This window comes from Hippocampus bargibanti, linkage group LG16 (genome assembly GCF_051943395.1).
Source record: "Hippocampus bargibanti isolate YZ-2025 linkage group LG16, ASM5194339v1, whole genome shotgun sequence".
NCBI lineage: Eukaryota > Metazoa > Chordata > Actinopteri > Syngnathiformes > Syngnathidae > Hippocampus > Hippocampus bargibanti.
The window spans coordinates 17,255,798-17,273,311 of NC_142749.1; the positions used below are offsets into that span (position 1 = coordinate 17,255,798).

The following is a 17,514-nucleotide window of genomic DNA, read 5'->3' on the forward strand; positions in this document are numbered from 1 at the left end:
TTTTAACGCCGCCTATGCAATCAAAGATGGACGGAACCTGCCACATTTTTGTGATAAAAACTCACCCGAGCAACTGGGATGTCATTTTCAGTCGACAAAATGGCCGCCTAATGTGATGAAAAAAAAAAAAGAAGAAAAAAAATGTGGCTTTTACTGCTTCTTCCACATCTGCTATGTTAATATATTATCTGAAATTTATTATCTAAAATATTATATACATAATATATGAACATGTCTATTTTTTTATATAATCAAAAATATATATATATATATTGTTATATAATATAAAATACATCATATTATAATTTAAACCAGTGTATTTTAGGTGTTCGAAAATACACTGTGTAAGAAAATAATCTGGTTTAAATTAGATATCAAATACGTAATACAACTACATCATATTATATTATATAAATATATATATATATATATACATTTTTATATATTCTAACATATATTATAATAGTCCACCACAATATTTATTTACAAAAATACAAAAATAATTTTATACATGCATTTAATTATACAGATGTATTTATGTATATTATTTTTTTTGAATTATAAATAATTGCTCTCTCAGGGAGTAGCGGTCATCATCAACGCCAGCAGTCTTGACGATATGGATCCGTCCGCCATCGGACAGCGTCTCACCAACGGGACGACCGTGGCGGCCAGTCCCCTCCTGAGTCGCCTGAAAACCCGAGAGGAGGAAAACGGAGACGTGGTATTGGAACCATTTTGATTTTTATCCACTGATGTAACAATGACAACACCATTTGAATCGCCACACAAAACAATATGGTGTCTTCTACGCCGAATCCGTTCACAGCAAAAATGCACAATTCCCACATTTGTGATATGCAATAATAATAATAATAATAATAATACATATACTGACATGTCCAGTTATTTATTGATTTATTTTTATTTACATGTATGTTTGTTTATTCTGATTTTATGTTGTGTATTTTAATTAATTTATGTATTTTCTAATTTATTTCTGTTCATATTTAGTTATTGATTGATTTATGGATTTATGTTTGTATTTATTTGTTTGTTTTTATTGTATTTATTTCATCATGTGTTTTTATTTATTAATTTTGTAATTTATTTTAGTCATTTATTTCTGTTCATATTTTTTTATGGGTTTATGTAATTATTTTTGTATTTGTTTTTATTTTAATTTGATTTCATTTTTTATTTATTATTATTATTGTTGTTAATTATTATTATTATTATTATTATTAATATTGTTAATTATTATTATTAATATTATTATTATTAATTATTAACCCTTCCTCACCTTTTATTCCTCTCATTTCCGCTCTCCGGGAGAAGGGTACGTTCTACCAAAAGACCAACGCGGAGGTGGAGATGAAGAAAATCAACCGAGAAGAATTCTGGGAACAGGCCAAGGTTGGTTGAGCAAACAAAACATCCCAAAACCAATATGGCGCCCACGGGCTGTGAAAAGTTATTCTTTTATTTTGGCGGAATGTTGAAGCGCGAAGAGGAACTGAGGAAGGAAGAGGAGAGGAAGAAGCTCGCCGAGGAGCGTCAGCGCTTTGAGGAGGAGCGCATGGAATTGGAAAGGCTGGAACAGGAGAACCGAGAGCAGAGGTACCGCGAGCGGGAGAAGCAGATCGAAGAGCACAGGTGGGTGACCTTTGACCTCACCCCCCCCATTTTGTACCATAAGCGTCTCGTCGTTCAAATATCCCGTATAATGGTGCCATTTGCTTGGCTTGGTGTTTAGGAAGAAGATGCAAGAAGAAGAGGAGGCCAAAGACAGACTGCACAGCCAGAGCGCCTTAGTAAGTGAGACGCCATTGGAACGCTCACGTTTTAAATATCGTTCCGGCGATGTCAAAGCCATCAGTGAAGATTGAAATGAACGGATGAATCTCTTTGTGTTGCCATAACAACAAGACACCACGTGAGGCTAAAACATGGCACGCCTTTGCATGCAACCTCAAATTTGGACCACTATTATTCATCAGAGTGAATGAATGAATGAATGAATGATCCAATAATTGAATGAATCAAGGAATGAATGAATGAATGAATGAATGAATGAATGAATGAATGAATAAAAACGAATGAACCAAGGAATGAATGATGAATGAATGAACCGATAAACAAATGAAGAAATGAACAAATGAATGAACCAATAAATGAACGAAACATAATGAATGAACCAATGAATGGATGAATGAACCAATAAATGAACAAATGAACCAATAAATGAGCGAATGAACGAACCAATAAATGAATGAACGAAAATGAATGAACCAATGAATGAATGAACCAATTATTGAACCAAAAGTGGAACAAACGAAAATGAATGAACCAAGGAATAAATGATGAATGAATGAACCAATAAATGAATGCATGAATGAACCAATAAATAAACAACTCAATGAATGAATCAAGGAATGAATGAACAATAACGAATTATGATTCTGATAATGAATGAACCAATGAATAAATGAACCAATGAATGAACAAATGAATAAATGAACCAATGAATGAACCCGTAAATGAATGAATGAAAATAAATAATGAATGAAGGAACCAATAAATGAATGCATAAATGAACCGATAAATAAACATGAATGAACCTAGAAATGAACAAATAACGAATGAACCCATAAATGAATGAAAATAAATTAACTAATGAACAAATGAACCAATAAATGAAAGAATGAAAACAACTAAACCAATGAATAAATGAATTAATAAATGAACCAATAAATGAACTAAAGAATATACCAACAAATGAACCAATAAATGAACGAATGAAAATGAATGAATGAACGAATGAAAATGAATGAATTAACCAATGAATTAATGAATGAACCAATAAATGAACGAATGAAAATGAACGAACGAACAAATGAATGAATGAATGAATGAATGAACTTGTGAATTTCTCAGCCCGCAGAGCTGAGCCTGGACGACCTTAGCCTGGACAAAAAAGAGTCCGAAGTGGAGGTATGCTGAAAAAAAATTATTATAATAATAATCATATATATTTTTTTAAATATTAATTCCACCTAACCCGTAATTAAAATCAATCTCTCGCATCCCGCCAACATGTTCAGGAGGCGAAGGCCATCATCGCTCAGCGATCCGGAAACCCTCGCGACTTCTTCAAACAGAAAGAACGAGCCATGACCATCAGCGTCGACACCTCGCCCGTCGCCGTCCACCGAGCCGGTGAGTCACGTGACGCCATTTTGTCAACACGTCACATGACGCCATTTTGTCAACACGTCACATGACGCCATTTTGTCAACACGTCACATGACGATATTTTGTCAACACGTCACATGACGCCATTTTGTCAACACGTCACATGACGATATTTTGTCAACATTTCACATGACGCCATTTTGTCAACACTTCGAGATGACGCCATTTTGTCAACACTCCACATGACGCCATTTTGTCAACACTCCACATGACGCCATTTTGTCAACACTTGGAGATGACGCCATTTTGTCAACACGTCACATGACGCCATTTTGTCAACACGTCACATGACGCCATTTTGTCAACACGTCACATGACGATATTTTGTCAACACGTCACATGACGCCATTTTGTCAACACGTCACATGACGATATTTTGTCAACATTTCACATGACGCCATTTTGTCAACACTTCGAGATGACGCCATTTTGTCAACACTCCACATGACGCCATTTTGTCAACACTTGGAGATGACGCCATTTTGTCAACACGTCACATGACGCCATTTTGTCAACACTCCACATGACGCCATTTTGTCAACACTTGGAGATGACGCCATTTTGTCAACACTTTAAGATGATGACGGCGGCGACCATTTTGCCGTCATGGTTCAATGTTCCGTTGGGTATCCGGATACATCGTGCGGGTTGTCGAGTATGTGAAAAAAAGACCCTAATCTCGCTCAGAAAAAAAAACAAACATATTTCTATGACAACAGCATGATAGGTTGTCGGGCGGCCATCTTGTTTTGTTTTTATCTACGCTTTATTCTTGCTGCAAGTGTTTTTTTTTAAATAAAATTAAATTTAATTTCTCGCATGTGATCTGCACTGTCGGCGTGTGCAAGCTCACTAACCTCCTCGTCTTTTTTTCTCTTTCTTTTCCCTGTTGGATTTCTTTTCTCTCTGTTAAACCCCAAACATATTGTTTTTATTATTTTGCAATATATTTTTTTTGTTGTTGTTTTTTCCCCCCTTCTCATTGTCGTCTTTGCTGGCGTTACTCGTTGTCTTCGTGGCCCGTACGTGGGTGTGTGTACCCCTTCCACCCTACCCCAAAATCCGCCACCCCCTCGCCAGGCCGTTTGGACAGCCCCTTCTTGAGGCAGCAGCACAGTCCCAGCAGCCCCACTTGCACCCCCCCGCCCAGGGGGGTGTCGCCCCTGCGCGCCACGGCGCCGCACGCACGGACGCAACGCGCCGCCGGTAGGTCACAGCGCGTTATTCCCGACGCAGCAACCGGACGAAACGGGGGTGTTTAGCAACCCCGATAAAAGCAGAAAGTTGCCAGGTGAAAAACAAGCTTTGGAATTTAGGGGCGGGTTGACCAAGGAGGCGGTTTATCAAAATAAAATCAAAACAGGGTATCAAATAGCTTCAAATGGAGTATATCGCTAGCTATTAGCTATCTATTTGCTAGCTAATAGCTATCTATTCGCGAGCTAGCTAATAGCTATCTATTCGCGAGCTATTAGCTATCTATTTGCTAGCTATTAGCTATCTATTCGCTAGCTTGCTATCTATTTGAGTTACTTCCAGGCTGAGTGAACGCTGGCGCGTGTGGCTGCCGCTACTCACCCACAGAAAAAAACTTATCCTGTGACTGTAAAGTGACCTTGAGAGTTTTGAAAGGCGCTTAAAAATGAAATGTATTATTATTATTATTTAATTAACAATAATATAATTATATAAACATAAGCTCTCCATTTGCTATCTAGCTGTCTACCTATCTATCTAGCTATTAGCTATCTATTAGCTAGCGAGCTAGCTCATGGCTGCCGCTGCTCACCCACAGAACAGCTAGCTAGCTATTTGAGTCAGGAAACATATTAGCTATCTAATTAGCTATCTATCTATTAGCTAGCAATATAGCATTCTATTAGCTAGCTAGCTTTCTATCTTTTTGAGTTATTCTGGGTTGAGTGAACGCTGGCGCGTGTGGCTGCCGCTGCTCACCCACAGAAAAATTTAGCCTGTGACTGTAAAGTGACCTTGAGAGTTTTGAAAGGCGCTTATCAATGAAATGCATTATTATTATTATTATTATTATTATTATTATTATTATGAAAATGAAAAATCAGCAATTTCAGTTTTTGTGCAGTACATTGTATAGATAAAAAAAATCATATCATATTTGGATTTTTCAAACGCTAAAAATTTGAACCCCTAAAAAAAAAAAAAATCACACACACACATCATTATTTCCTCGGATCGGATTTTTCGGCGCTCTCAAACGACAACGTCAGCATCAAATCTCATCCTGCACAAACTCTTTGACACACGTGTACACGTTGCATCTTCGCTTACCCGTGAGTGTGTCAACCGATTGCACGTAAGACGTCATCCAAAAAGCTTTTTTTTGCCGTTCAATTCTCATCTTTGTTATTTTTATGTTTTTTTTTGATGAAATGCCATTATGCCCCCCCCTCCCCCCGCAGGGGAAACGGACGACGAGCAAGCTAGCGGCGAGCGCAACACGGCCGCCGTATCGCCCATCCCCAAGATCGTCACCACGCCCATCAAGGAGGAGGCCAACATGGATCTGGATGGCTTTTGCGAATGGGGTGATTGCAACGTTCAAAATGTCAACAATGGATGGAGAAATCGTGTGCGTTACCATGGAAACGATCCCTTTTCCTTGTTCTCAGAGTCAAAACAGGAGCACAAAACCGCTGCGGTCCAGGATTGCAACGCCGCCTCCAAACCCGTTCAGAGCGTGGCGCCCCGAGCACGCGATCCCGCCCCCTTTTCCACGTGGGACGCCACCGCGGACGACCTGGTGGACGTGTGGGACGCGGCCGAGCCCCCCCGCGCCTCCTCCGATCCGTCGGGCGACTTGGCGGCGGCCGGCGACGTCCGCTCGCGGCCGCTCCTCAGCTTCGACGACGTGATGGACGCGACGGGCGAGGACGACCCCGCCAGTCTGGTGGACGTCAGCGGCGCCGAGCCCATGACGCTCAGCTACCAGCATGCTTTGCAACACGCCGCCGGCGACGGCCGGATGCTCATGACTAACGGCGAGATGCTGATGAAGGAAGCCGCTCAGGTAGAAAATGGACGCCAGGTTGTGGACAAACTATCAAAACCATGAGTTGTAATTTGACCATAAATAAATCAATAAATATGCACAGAAATAAATAAATAAATACATGCATGAATCAATCAGTTAGTAAATTACTAAATTACCAAATTAATACATTAAGATTAATATATTAGTAATACATTTGTACATTTTTAAATAAAGTAATGAATTATTATTATTATTATTATATTATTTGATTTATTGCATTGTATTTGTGATTGTATTTTATTTATGAAAGGCACTTAAAATGTAATGTATTATTATTATTATTGTTATTATTAATAATAATACATAGGTAAAGAGAATTAAACAAATAAATAAATACATACATTGATAAATACATACATATAAATACATATTTTAAAAAAATAAATACTTTGTACATTTTTAAATAAAGTAATGAATGAATAAATAAATACATAGTTAAATAGATAATTAAACAACTAAATACATGAATTGATACATAAATAAAAAATACATTAATAAATGTGTACATTTGTACATGGATACATTTATAAATAAAGTGAATAAATGAATGAATAAATTAGTAGTTTACTAAATTAACAAAGTAATAAATTAAGATATTAATAATAGGTAAATTATTACATTATTAAATAAAGGAATGAATTAAGAAATAAATACATAGGTAAAGAGAATCAAATAAATAAATACATACATTGATAAATACATATAAATAAATATTTTAAAAATTAAGAAATTATTTGTACATTTACAAATAAAGTAATGAATTAATAAATAAATACATAGTTAAATAGATAATTAAACAAATAAATACAAGTAATTGATACAGACATAAATACACAAATAAAAAATACATTAATACATTAATAAATAAGTACATTTGTACATAAAGTGAATAAATGAATGAATAAATGAATGAAGTGATTTATTAAATTAATATGTATTATAGTAAATTAATATTATATTAAATAAAATGAGTGAATGAATAAATACATATATAATTAAATAAATACATAAATAAAAAATAAAAGCTAATGTGTACATTTGTAAATAAATTAATGAATGAATTAAACATACGTAATTAAATAGATAAATAATAAATAAATAAGTAAATACATTAATAAATACATAAATACAATTTTAAAAATTAAAAAGCTTACTAGGTGATATGTATTTTTTTTAATTGAAATGTTAAAATACACATTTCAAAATTGTCACAAGAATCTATTATTAAATATGTTGTCATTTGCCAAATGCACATTAGCGCCCCCCTCAGGACTGAATTGGAACTACAATTAGGTCATGATTTTTGAAGAAGTCTGCCATTCATATTTCATAACGTCAAAAAATTCATTTCCTCGCTTGTGTCATCACAGGCAAGTGAGGGCTACTTCAGCCAATCACAGGAAGAGGAATTCGGCCAATCAGAGGAGGGCTCGGCAAAACCCGCACCCGTCCTTTATAACAAACCACCAGGTCAGTCAGTCAGTCAGTCTGCGTTTTCCAAAATGGCGTCTTTTGGTTTTTAGTTCTCATCATTTGAGGATCGCCGCGCACTTGCTAACGTAGCATCCGACCGTTTATAGAGATTGACATCACGTGCTGGGATGCCGACCCCGTGGCTGACGACGACGACGACGACGACTAGCCGGCTGGGCAATCAAGACGCGCCGCCGAAAGAAAGGCCGAAAATGACGAAGTGCGCTTCGTAAAAAGAAAACCGTTTTTTTTTTTCTAGGAAAAACAAATCCCAGGAAAAAAAAATATGTAAAAATGCAAAGAGACAAAAGTCTGCAATGAAAGCAACTTGTGCATCTGTATTTTTTTTTGTTTTATTTTATTTTATTTTGTTTTTTAAAGGAAATAACAGTAGCCAAACAAACGGGAGGTTCGTTATAAGAGTGTTTGTTCCTTTATTTTTTTTTTTATTTTTTTTTTTTGCGCTATGCAGATGTCACAAGCAGGATGCTATTGAGTTAGCTCAGTGCTACGAAAAACTCGGACATGTAAATGGGTTGAGTGAACGCTGGCGCGTATGGCTGCCGCTGCTCACCCACAGAAATAAATAAATATCCTGTGACTATAAAGTGTCCTTGACACTTTTGAAAGGCGCTTATAAATGAAATGTATTATTATTAAATAGTAAGATACGGTTGCTCTACTAGCGCTCCCAATTAGCCATGTTAGCATGACGTCAATATCCATCTACGGGTTTGTACACCAGTACGCCCTTTGACCTCAACACTTCAACCACGAGTAAAATGGCGGCGTTCCGTGATTCAAAACCACTTTTGATTGACTTATTACAGCTAAATCTGGATAGCATTTATGCTAACATGGATTTAGTCCATTTTTCCAACTGGCGAGTAATTTTCGACCACATTTCCGCATACTACTGCAAATCCAGTTTACACCGAGGCAAAACTGAACCAGTCAAGACAGCCTTGACACATTCGTTGACAACAGCCTTGCTACACCCGTCTTCTATTAATGCTACTAGCGCTTCATGCTAACGCTATTTGAGCATAAATCGTCTTCAACATGTCATTGTGACACTTTTGATTGACTAGTAACGCTACTAGCGCTTCATGCTAATGCTATTTGAGCATAAATTGTCTTCAAGCTGCCTTTTTTTTCTTATTTTCTCCCGAGTCGCTTAATCTTGTGTTTAGTCGTCACATCGGCTAAATATTTATTGATCGCATCGAAAGCAAAATATCTTTTTAATGGACTTTTTGTGGTTTTTTTTTTGTGTTTTTTAGGTGGGGAGAGAGCGAGTTAAGTGTCTCTTTTGCGCACCTTTCGCCTGTTTTTTTATTATGATTTTTTTTAATCAATTTACAGATGCATAAGAAGAAAAAAGGAAAGGCTGATTCTACTGTAGATATTTTTCCAGGTTTTTAGAAAAGTTTTCTTTTTTTTTGTTCTTTCAAAATCAATGAACATGTTGCACAATCCCTGAAAAAAAATATTTAGATATATTGATTTGGGTTTGATCACATCATTCAATGGGTGGCCCAAAAATAATAATAATTTTAGACGCCAAATGACAGAGAAATGAAAATATTTCAAAATTTTGAGCTTTACAAACCTCCTGAGAAAATTAATTTAATTAAATAAGGAATCTTTAGCCACACTGAAAAAAAGAAGGGAAAAATGATGATAATCAGGTCTCAAAATAAAATTCTGAATGAAATTTTGTGATTAAAAATAATGTAGTATCTGTCTTAGTATAAATACAAAAATTATAATAATTGAGATGATAACATGGTCATTTGATTTGAACAAATCAGATCATTTTATGAAGTTATAAAGGTTTGATATCCATACAATTTTCCACATTTTTCTTGTCTAAATGGCACCAATCTTTATTTAGAGGATCAAATTGACATTCGGGACCCCTTTTTAAATATTTGCAACAATATCATTGATATCTCTTTTTTGGGCTGTATATTCCTTGTAGAAAATTTCAACTCTAGGCAATAATTAATAATAATAATAATGTGCGTGACATCATTTGGCTCATTATGACGCTCACATAAACATCACTTCATAAGCAAAATTTACTTTGCTCTTTTTGTTCATTGTTGTTTTTTTACACCGATTTGTGAACTTATAAATAAAAAAAATGGTTATATTTACGGTGGGGGGAATTGTTGCATTACAAGGAAAGTCCGCACACAGACACAATTTCAGACTTTCTTCTACACATAAACAAAAGAAAAAACATATTTTCAGTGCTTCGTAATCTACCGATGAAAACGAGATGCTTTTTGGGCAATGGTCAGAGAATTGAGAGTCAAATGAAACTGTTCGGGTATTCCTGAGAAGATGCCTTTCGTCACGCGCACATACAAAACACACACACGCGTGCACGTCGCTTTTGTTGCGCTCAATTTTAAAGCTGTTGCTGCTAGTTCTGTGACTCCTTGCTTAACATAATCGATTTAACATAAACGAATCATACAGTAGACGTCATGTTTTCCATTTGTCACTTATTTGTTCTCGAAAATGTCCACCGATGCATTCAAAATTAAACTTGTTTTCTAAAGGTGAAACGTGTCTACCTTTTTTTGTTCGTCGAATGAATTTTTTTTGTGACGTCTAATTCTATGTCCAATCAGATTTCAGCTTCAATATATTGCGGCGCGCACACACGCCGTTGCGTGTTTTTAGCCAAACAGATTATCTTTTGCTGCCTGTGACTAGTTGTCCCGCCCTCTCTTTGGTTTGGTGAGCCCTCTGATTGGTTGAATTCAAAAATTACGACAGTTTGACTCACAACGGTCAACGTCTGGACGGTGTCAGACTATGTTTGACTATTCACCACAAATATGCACTTTTATCAATAAAAATCTGACACAAATATTATAAAATATACTTAATGAAGCAACATTAATCAACACTGCTTTGTTGAGTGACTTGTCTCAATCCGGAATTACTTATTTTTTCGTATGAGTGACCGTTCACCAACAAAGCGGAAGTCTGAATTCACAGCTGCGGTGAGTACGTCGTGAATTTATAATTAATATAAAATGGACTATCTATAGACAATATAAAATGTATGTATATTAATAAAAATGACTTGTTAAGTTATGATATTGCAGTGTAGATGATGTCTGTTTTTTTATTAACGTGTAACGGTGGTTGTGCGGGCCGAGTAAGTAGCACTTGTTGAATTAGCAATAGCATATACTAGTCAATCGTAATTCAGGAATAGTAGTCTCAAAAATTGCAATTTTCATCTACAAATGACTTTTATTTCCACCATTATTGGAAATGTAACCATACAAAGACTTGATCATTATGGAGAGCGGCATGTCAGAGACAACCAACAATGCGTTGGTGGTAGGGGGGTTGGTAACGCCAGCTTTTTTTTTTTTTCATTTTATTTGGTTTGCCAGAGCCTTAAAGGACAACCGACACTCGGACGTTGTGTCCATGATTTGTAAAATCACTTCAAATTACTTCTACTGTACAAAGATTCCATCGCATATAGCTATATTTTATGCTTTAAGACTCACGCTACATATTCAGGAGGTCTTGTTTTCGAGTTGATGACGATGCCCTAAGTGACGTCACGTAGGGAACGCACCTGACCAAGAAGGTGACACACAATGCATTTTTGGTACTTTTTTTCGTTTGAAAAGACTGTGTTGATCGCGAAATTAGAAGGAAAACTACATAAATAACGCATTGGTGAATTGTTGTGTGTCACAGCCAATAGCAATAACACGCATTAAGAAGGCGTAAGTTTACACAAACTCCCAGCGGACAAATCAGCCCATTTCCAACAGAGCTTGTGCGCCATCTTGTACATTTTTGTGGGCGCTACATTGGAGTCCAGATGGCTCGAATTGATACGGAAAGCCTTCTTTAATTGATTGCAAACATTTATGCTTTCCTCTTTCGAACTATTTGAATCATATTCATAACTGGATGAGTAACAAGAAAGCATCTTCTCCGAATCTGAAGCCATTGTTTTGATTCTGGAGCAAGGCAGTTTGTGAAGGAGTATCGTGGAGTGACGTCACAAACAATGGGACGGGACTTTTTGAATCTCCACAGTTCCGAGCTCATTTTGTGGCAGATTTGCGACACTTTGAGTCATTTTTATTGGTGTTTTGCATTTGACTAAAAATATCTGTGGGTTTTGGGTATCTTAGATGCTATAAAACGTTTTTCTGATGTCAGTTATGAAACAAAAAAAAATGGTGTCGGTTGTCTTTTAAAACCTCTATTTTTATTTTTTAACAATTGCTTTTGTTAAGCAATTGTTTTCATAAGTTTTATTGTATTTTTTATTTTTTTACAGTATCCTCACTACTTTAATCAATGAAGAAATCAAGTTGTCTTTTGGAAATTGTTCATACATGGCTTTTTTCCACCTTCGTTATACAATGAAGATAAAATGGGCTATCTTAGAAAAACTAAACAACGTTATCTTCATAGGATAATTGTCCTAACTTAACTTTTTAAGATCTTTTTTTTAATAAAAAAAAAAAAAACATTTATTATTTTGTGGGGAACCCTATGCCCCTTCTCGCCAAAGAATAGGAATTTGGTGTTTCTCTCTGGCATCATGAAGCACTTGAAGCAATTAATTTGGGATTTTCACTTTTCACGGCAGGGTTCGGCACCAAAATTCGCTCCTCATGGGGCGTCCCCGGACCCCAAAAAGTGTGCGCTAGACGGCCGTGCTCCGTCCCAACATGGAGAACGCGGCAGGTAGTCCACAAGTGTGCTCCAATCCTCGCATCCGATGACCCCGAACCCCCCCGGAGAACCCGACGTGAAGTCCCCGCGCCCTGCCTCCGTCGCGTCCAGTCCTGATGTCGCGGCGGGGTACCGTTGCCGTGGCGACGGCCGCCGGCAGCGGCTCGTACGGGTTGAGCGGCTTCAAGTCCGCGTTGGCGAGAAGGTGGCCCAACGAGTCCCAACGTTGCGACGAAGGCAAACGGATGAGCGAGGAGTAACCCCGTTCGGGGATGACGCACTGCGCCGGGGGCTTGCGGGTCTCTGAACTCGGGTCCTGGCGGGGACTGGGGGCTGCCCGAAGCGCAGCCTGTTTCAAATAGCCGCCGCCCACTCTGGGTTTTACCAGGACATCGGCGTATGGCGGCGGAGGATCCTCCATTAGCACCGCCTCCTCATAACACGGCGGGTTCTCGAGGAGATCGGCTTCTGGAGCACAATCAGGTATGTCGTTAAAATTTAACGCAAACACAAATTATGTGCAAAAAATGTGTCTACTCCAGTGCCAGGGTTTTTGTCATTGTCACTCAAATTGCAGGACCCACAGAATATTGAGTTTTAGGACTACATAAATATTCATTGCTGCGTAAGAAACCTCTCCAAAATATTTGAACACCGACAATACACTGTCTGTAAGATAAGAATCTGTTTTAAATTACATTCCAATACAATAGTATCTATTAGCTAGATAGCTAACGTTCTATCTATTTGCGTCATTCAGGGTTGAGTGAATGCTGGCGCATGTAGCTGCCGCTGCTCACCCACAGAAAAAGTGATCCTGTGACTGTAAACTGACCTTGAGAGTTTTGAAAGGCTGGCTACCTAGCTAGCTGTCTACGTACCATCTATTTGCTATCTAACTAGCTAGCTGGCTACCTACCTAGCTCTCTATTTACCATATATTTGCTATCTAACTAGCTATCTGGCTACCTAGCTAGCTATGTATTTGCTGTCTATTCGCTATCTAACTAGCTAGCTGGCTACCTGGCTATCTATCTATTTGCTATCTATTCGCTATCTAACTACCTAGCTAGCTATTAGTTATCTATTAGCTAGCTAGCTAACTTTCTATTTGAGTTACTCCGGGTTGAGTGAACGCTGGCCCACATGGCTGCCGCTGCTCACCCGCACAAAAACGTATCCTGTGACTTTAAAGTGACCTTAAGAGTTTTGAAAGGCTGGCGACCTAGCTAGCTATCCATTTGCTATCTATACACTATCTAACTAGCTAGCTGGGTACCTAGCTACGCGTTAACAACAGCTGAAGCAGTAACAAAGCGCTAACATAGAAAAAAAGGGGACATGCTGCCCCCTTGGGGAAGGGAAAAACATTCTCAGAGGTCTGGCCAGCGCTTTATCGGCAGCGAATGAGTCACCTTACTACTCAGTTCATTATCATCTCTAATTACTAGCAAGCCACTTTGGGGTTTTCCAAATCTCGCAGAGTCATGATTCTAAGAGCCGAGTCATCATTTACGAACGATTCGGCTCATTAGCGGCATACCCGCACGTCGTCAATTAGCATGAAAAAAACCCCCGGCTAATATCTGGGTGCTCAACGGCGGACAAAAACAACACGCGATAGGAATCAGCGCCCACACGCGAACGCGGCGTGCCCTTTGTATGCTGGCACGTCGTATTTATATCCGACCTTGGGAGTTTTGAAAGGCGGACAAGCATCTGTTTTTGTTGAACGGTTGCCATGGTTGCGCTGCATGTGCTCGTATTTATGGACGCTCGGGAGCTCATCGTTCAGCTTTCCCGCTTCGGCGCCGCGGCGGTTGTGATGTCACTCAAAGGTGACTGGCTAAGGGTGTGGGGAGAATGTATTTTTTTAATATTATCAAAGCATCCTTTTCTCCAGCGGATCAGCGACGTCATGCTAAAAAAATGTGCACGTCTTCTACCAGCTAAATGTTCAACGCAACCACGAAGCTGTAGCATCCATTGACGAAAACAATATTGTCTCCCATCTCCTGTTCAATGTAAATCCGCTTCAATTCCAAACTGCGATCAATCCATACATGCATTAATAATTAATTAATTAATCAATCAATCAGTTAATTGATTTTTTAATTTTTTTTTTTCAGAAAGAAAACAAAATAAAGCCTAGCCAAAACATCATTCGTAAATTGCTATCTAGCTGCCTGTCTAGCTATCTAATAGCTAAATAATAATAACAATAATTACATTTAATTTATAAGCATCTTTCAAAACTCTCAAGGTCACTTTACAGTCACTGGATCTGTTTTTCTGTGAGTGAGCAGCGGCAGCCACATGCGCCAGCGTTCACTCAACCAGGAAGTAACTCAAATAGATAGAAAACTAGCTAGCTACTAGACAGCTAATAGATAGCTGGATAGCTATATAGCTATTATATAAGTAGATAGCTATATAACCAGCCAGCTAGCCAACAGATAGCTAGCTAGCTAGCTGTCTATATATATCTCATGTATAACAAAGGTGGAAAAAAAATCCATGTAGCAGATAGCTATCTGGCTATCTGTTGGCTAACTGGCTGGTTATATAGCTATCTATCTACCTATCTAATAGCTATATAGCTATATAGATGGCTATCTATTGGCTAGCTAGATAGCTTTCTTTCTATATAAGTTACTTTTGGGTTGAGTGAACGCTGGCGCCTGTGGCTGCCGCTGCTCACCCGCAGAAAATGTTATCCTGTGACTGTAAAGTGACCTTGAGAGTTTTGAAAGGCGCTTATAAATTAAATGTATTATTATTACTATGACTATTAGTATTACTATTAATATTACTATAAAACCAACCGAAAACTGTGCCCACTTACCCGCTACGCTAAACCAGTTAGCTTCCGGCAAGGGCTGAGAAACCTGACGTGGAACCTGCTGCGGCGGCGGCGCTATCGTCGCGGGCGGCGATGACGCCCGCCTGAAATCCGGGACGACGGCGCTAGGCGGCGTCTCCGTCTCCGCCGTCCGGGGACGTAGACGTCGCTCCCTGGGGAGGGCGTCGCCGCCGCGGCGCTTGAGGCGGCGTTGCAGGACGCTGCAGAAGCAGCACAGCATGACCACCAGGGCCCACACCAGCCAGAAGCCGGCGAAGCAAGCCAGGAAGGTGGACGTCCCCTGGGACATCACCATCGCCGACGCTGGGGGGAGTCAGAGGGGTCAGGGAGGGGCTGGTTGAATCTGGACAACTCAACGCCGGGATGCGTTTACAAAATGGCAGCCGTGAATGTCAATGAAGTCTCCTCAAAGTCGCCGGGCCCCCCCCCCCTGATAGGGCGGGGGGGTCACGTCGTGTCTTTTACGACATCCATTCATTGTCGCAAGAGTCGATGAAGGAAGCCATTCTTTGGGTATTCATCCGCTCAGTGGTGCCTTCGAGACTGAGGGGGGGGGGGGGTGGCGACCAATCAGTCATTGGGTGGGGGGGGGGGTCAAATTCTTCTTGGACTCTTGCGGATCTGCAGAAAGACGCACAGAAGACGAAAAGCGGACTTGAGGAAATATCTGATGGATCACAATGACTTTATTTTTGGTTTCCATGGCGACGCGGCGTCAACAGGAGCGAGCCTTATTATTATAATTATTATTATAACATTGAATGTGACATTTATTTCCTGGATTGCAGCGAAGCCCCCGAATCCGCTGTCTGGACATTTATGAGACGACATTCTTAGGAGGAAATGATAATGATAATAATAATAATAATGGTTCTATAGGTAATTTTTCTCAAATAATAATATTTCCATAGGTTATCTTTTCTCAAATAATAATGATAACATTATAATAATAATAATAGTAGTTCTACAGGTTATATTTTCAATAATAATAATAATAAGAAGAATAATTAATAATTATATTGATAAGTATTATAATTACGACCGAGTTACGTTCCGACCAAACGGTCGTAAGTCGAAATGGTCGTAAGTCGAAATCCATTCAGAATGTTGAATAGAGGCTAAATGACTCGCAAACTCCCCCTCTTAAAATGTTAAAATTAGGGTCTGGGGGGTCCTGGTCGTAAGTCGGGTTGGTCGTAAGTCAGATGTTACCTATATATATATATTTTTTTTTTACTGTAGTCACTGTGGAAACAAGCCAAGCGTGCGTCTAACCACCCCCACCCTATATCAATAGACTTTTATTTTGATATACAACACTGTATTGCGCAATAATTTTCAACATACAAACCGCTAAAGTCATTTTTTTTTTCTCTCTTGATACAACAAACCCATCACGTCCATCAAGAAACACACATCAAAACCCAAAACACCAACCGTAGCAAATCACTGTTCGGCTTTTTACGTTTTTTTTTTTTCCGAACCGACGAGACCATCCAAACAAACACAAACCGTTTGCTATTTAGCCGCTAAACGCACCTTTTTGTTGTTGTTGTTGTTTTCTTCTTCTCCCTTGAAAACATGTCAGCGCGCCATCCTCACGTCGTGCTCGTCAAGGTTGAAAATGAGGAGGCGCAGACCAGCTCGCCTTTTTGCTCCCCCCCCCTCCGGCGCAAGCCTCCTTCCTCCCTCTCTGTCAGCTTCGTGACGCCGGGAATACTGATGGAGGGTTTAGGGTGAGGGTGTTTCCAGGGACGCTCGGCGAGCACCAGACACAGTTGGGGGTTTATGAGCTTCCGCCCTAGCCACGCCCCCTTCAATCCCCCCCCCCCACCCGGGAAGTGGGATGTTGCTATTTTTGTGTTTATTCCTGAATACCACGCAGATGGGAACTTGGATTCGTATGAAAGAGCGTTTATAGGCGCCGCTGCTGTTTTGGTTAGCAACTGGCGCTATTGTAGTTCTGATTGGTTCATTGGGGGGGGGGGGGATTTTTATCCAAACGTGTGAACCAAATATGAAAACAAGACACTCAGTTTTTCTGTGGGTGAGCAGCGGCAGCCACATGCCCCAGTGTTCACTCAACCCAGAAGTAACTCAAATACATAGAAAACTA

The 17,514-nt window shown here is 39.1% G+C and overlaps 2 protein-coding genes across 5 annotated transcripts in view; one reads left to right on the forward strand and one right to left on the reverse strand.

The window, feature by feature from the left end:
* The window catches only part of dbn1 (drebrin 1), a 34,374-nt gene extending 23,997 nt beyond the window's left edge, over positions 1–10,377 (forward strand). Inside the window, exons 5-16 of one of the 4 annotated variants that reach the window (XR_016117883.1) lie at positions 581–724; positions 1,336–1,416; positions 1,505–1,656; positions 1,757–1,814; positions 2,938–2,994; positions 3,105–3,219; positions 4,336–4,461; positions 5,694–5,819; positions 5,904–6,301; positions 7,696–7,795; positions 7,906–8,018; positions 9,082–10,377. Coding sequence is in view for 3 of the 4 variants with exons in the window: in XM_089017258.1 (XP_088873384.1) it covers positions 581–724; positions 1,336–1,416; positions 1,505–1,656; positions 1,757–1,814; positions 2,938–2,994; positions 3,105–3,219; positions 4,336–4,461; positions 5,694–5,819; positions 5,904–6,301; positions 7,696–7,795; positions 7,906–7,967 (1,419 nt within the window). In the remaining variant the exon portion in view is untranslated. Of the gene's footprint in view, positions 1–580; positions 725–1,335; positions 1,417–1,504; positions 1,657–1,756; positions 1,815–2,937; positions 2,995–3,104; positions 3,220–4,335; positions 4,462–5,693; positions 5,820–5,903; positions 6,302–7,695; positions 7,796–7,905 lie in introns of all 4 variants that reach the window. The other 3 variants (XM_089017258.1, XM_089017259.1, XM_089017260.1) reach the window with 3 other exon arrangements.
* Positions 10,378–10,859: 482 nt separating this feature from the next.
* prr7 (proline rich 7 (synaptic)) lies at positions 10,860–15,955 on the reverse strand. Its single transcript, XM_089017261.1, has 2 exons — positions 15,381–15,955; positions 10,860–13,003 (listed from the first exon to the last, which is right to left on the reverse strand). The coding sequence occupies exons 1-2, from the start codon at positions 15,691–15,693 to the stop codon at positions 12,507–12,509; spliced, it is 810 nt and encodes a 269-aa protein (XP_088873387.1). The 5' UTR covers positions 15,694–15,955; the 3' UTR covers positions 10,860–12,506.
* Positions 15,956–17,514: the final 1,559 nt, after the last annotated feature.

What these genes read in the sequence shown, in the direction of transcription:
- prr7 (XM_089017261.1), bottom strand. Translation starts at nt 15,693, where the DNA reads ATGGTGATGTCCCAGGGGACGTCCACCTTCCTGGCTTGCTTCGCCGGC. An exon ending in TAACTGGTTTAGCGTAGCGG is followed by an intron (nt 13,004 to 15,380) that starts GTAAGTGGGCAC and finishes ATTGTGCTCCAG; the next exon opens with AAGCCGATCTCCTCGAGAAC.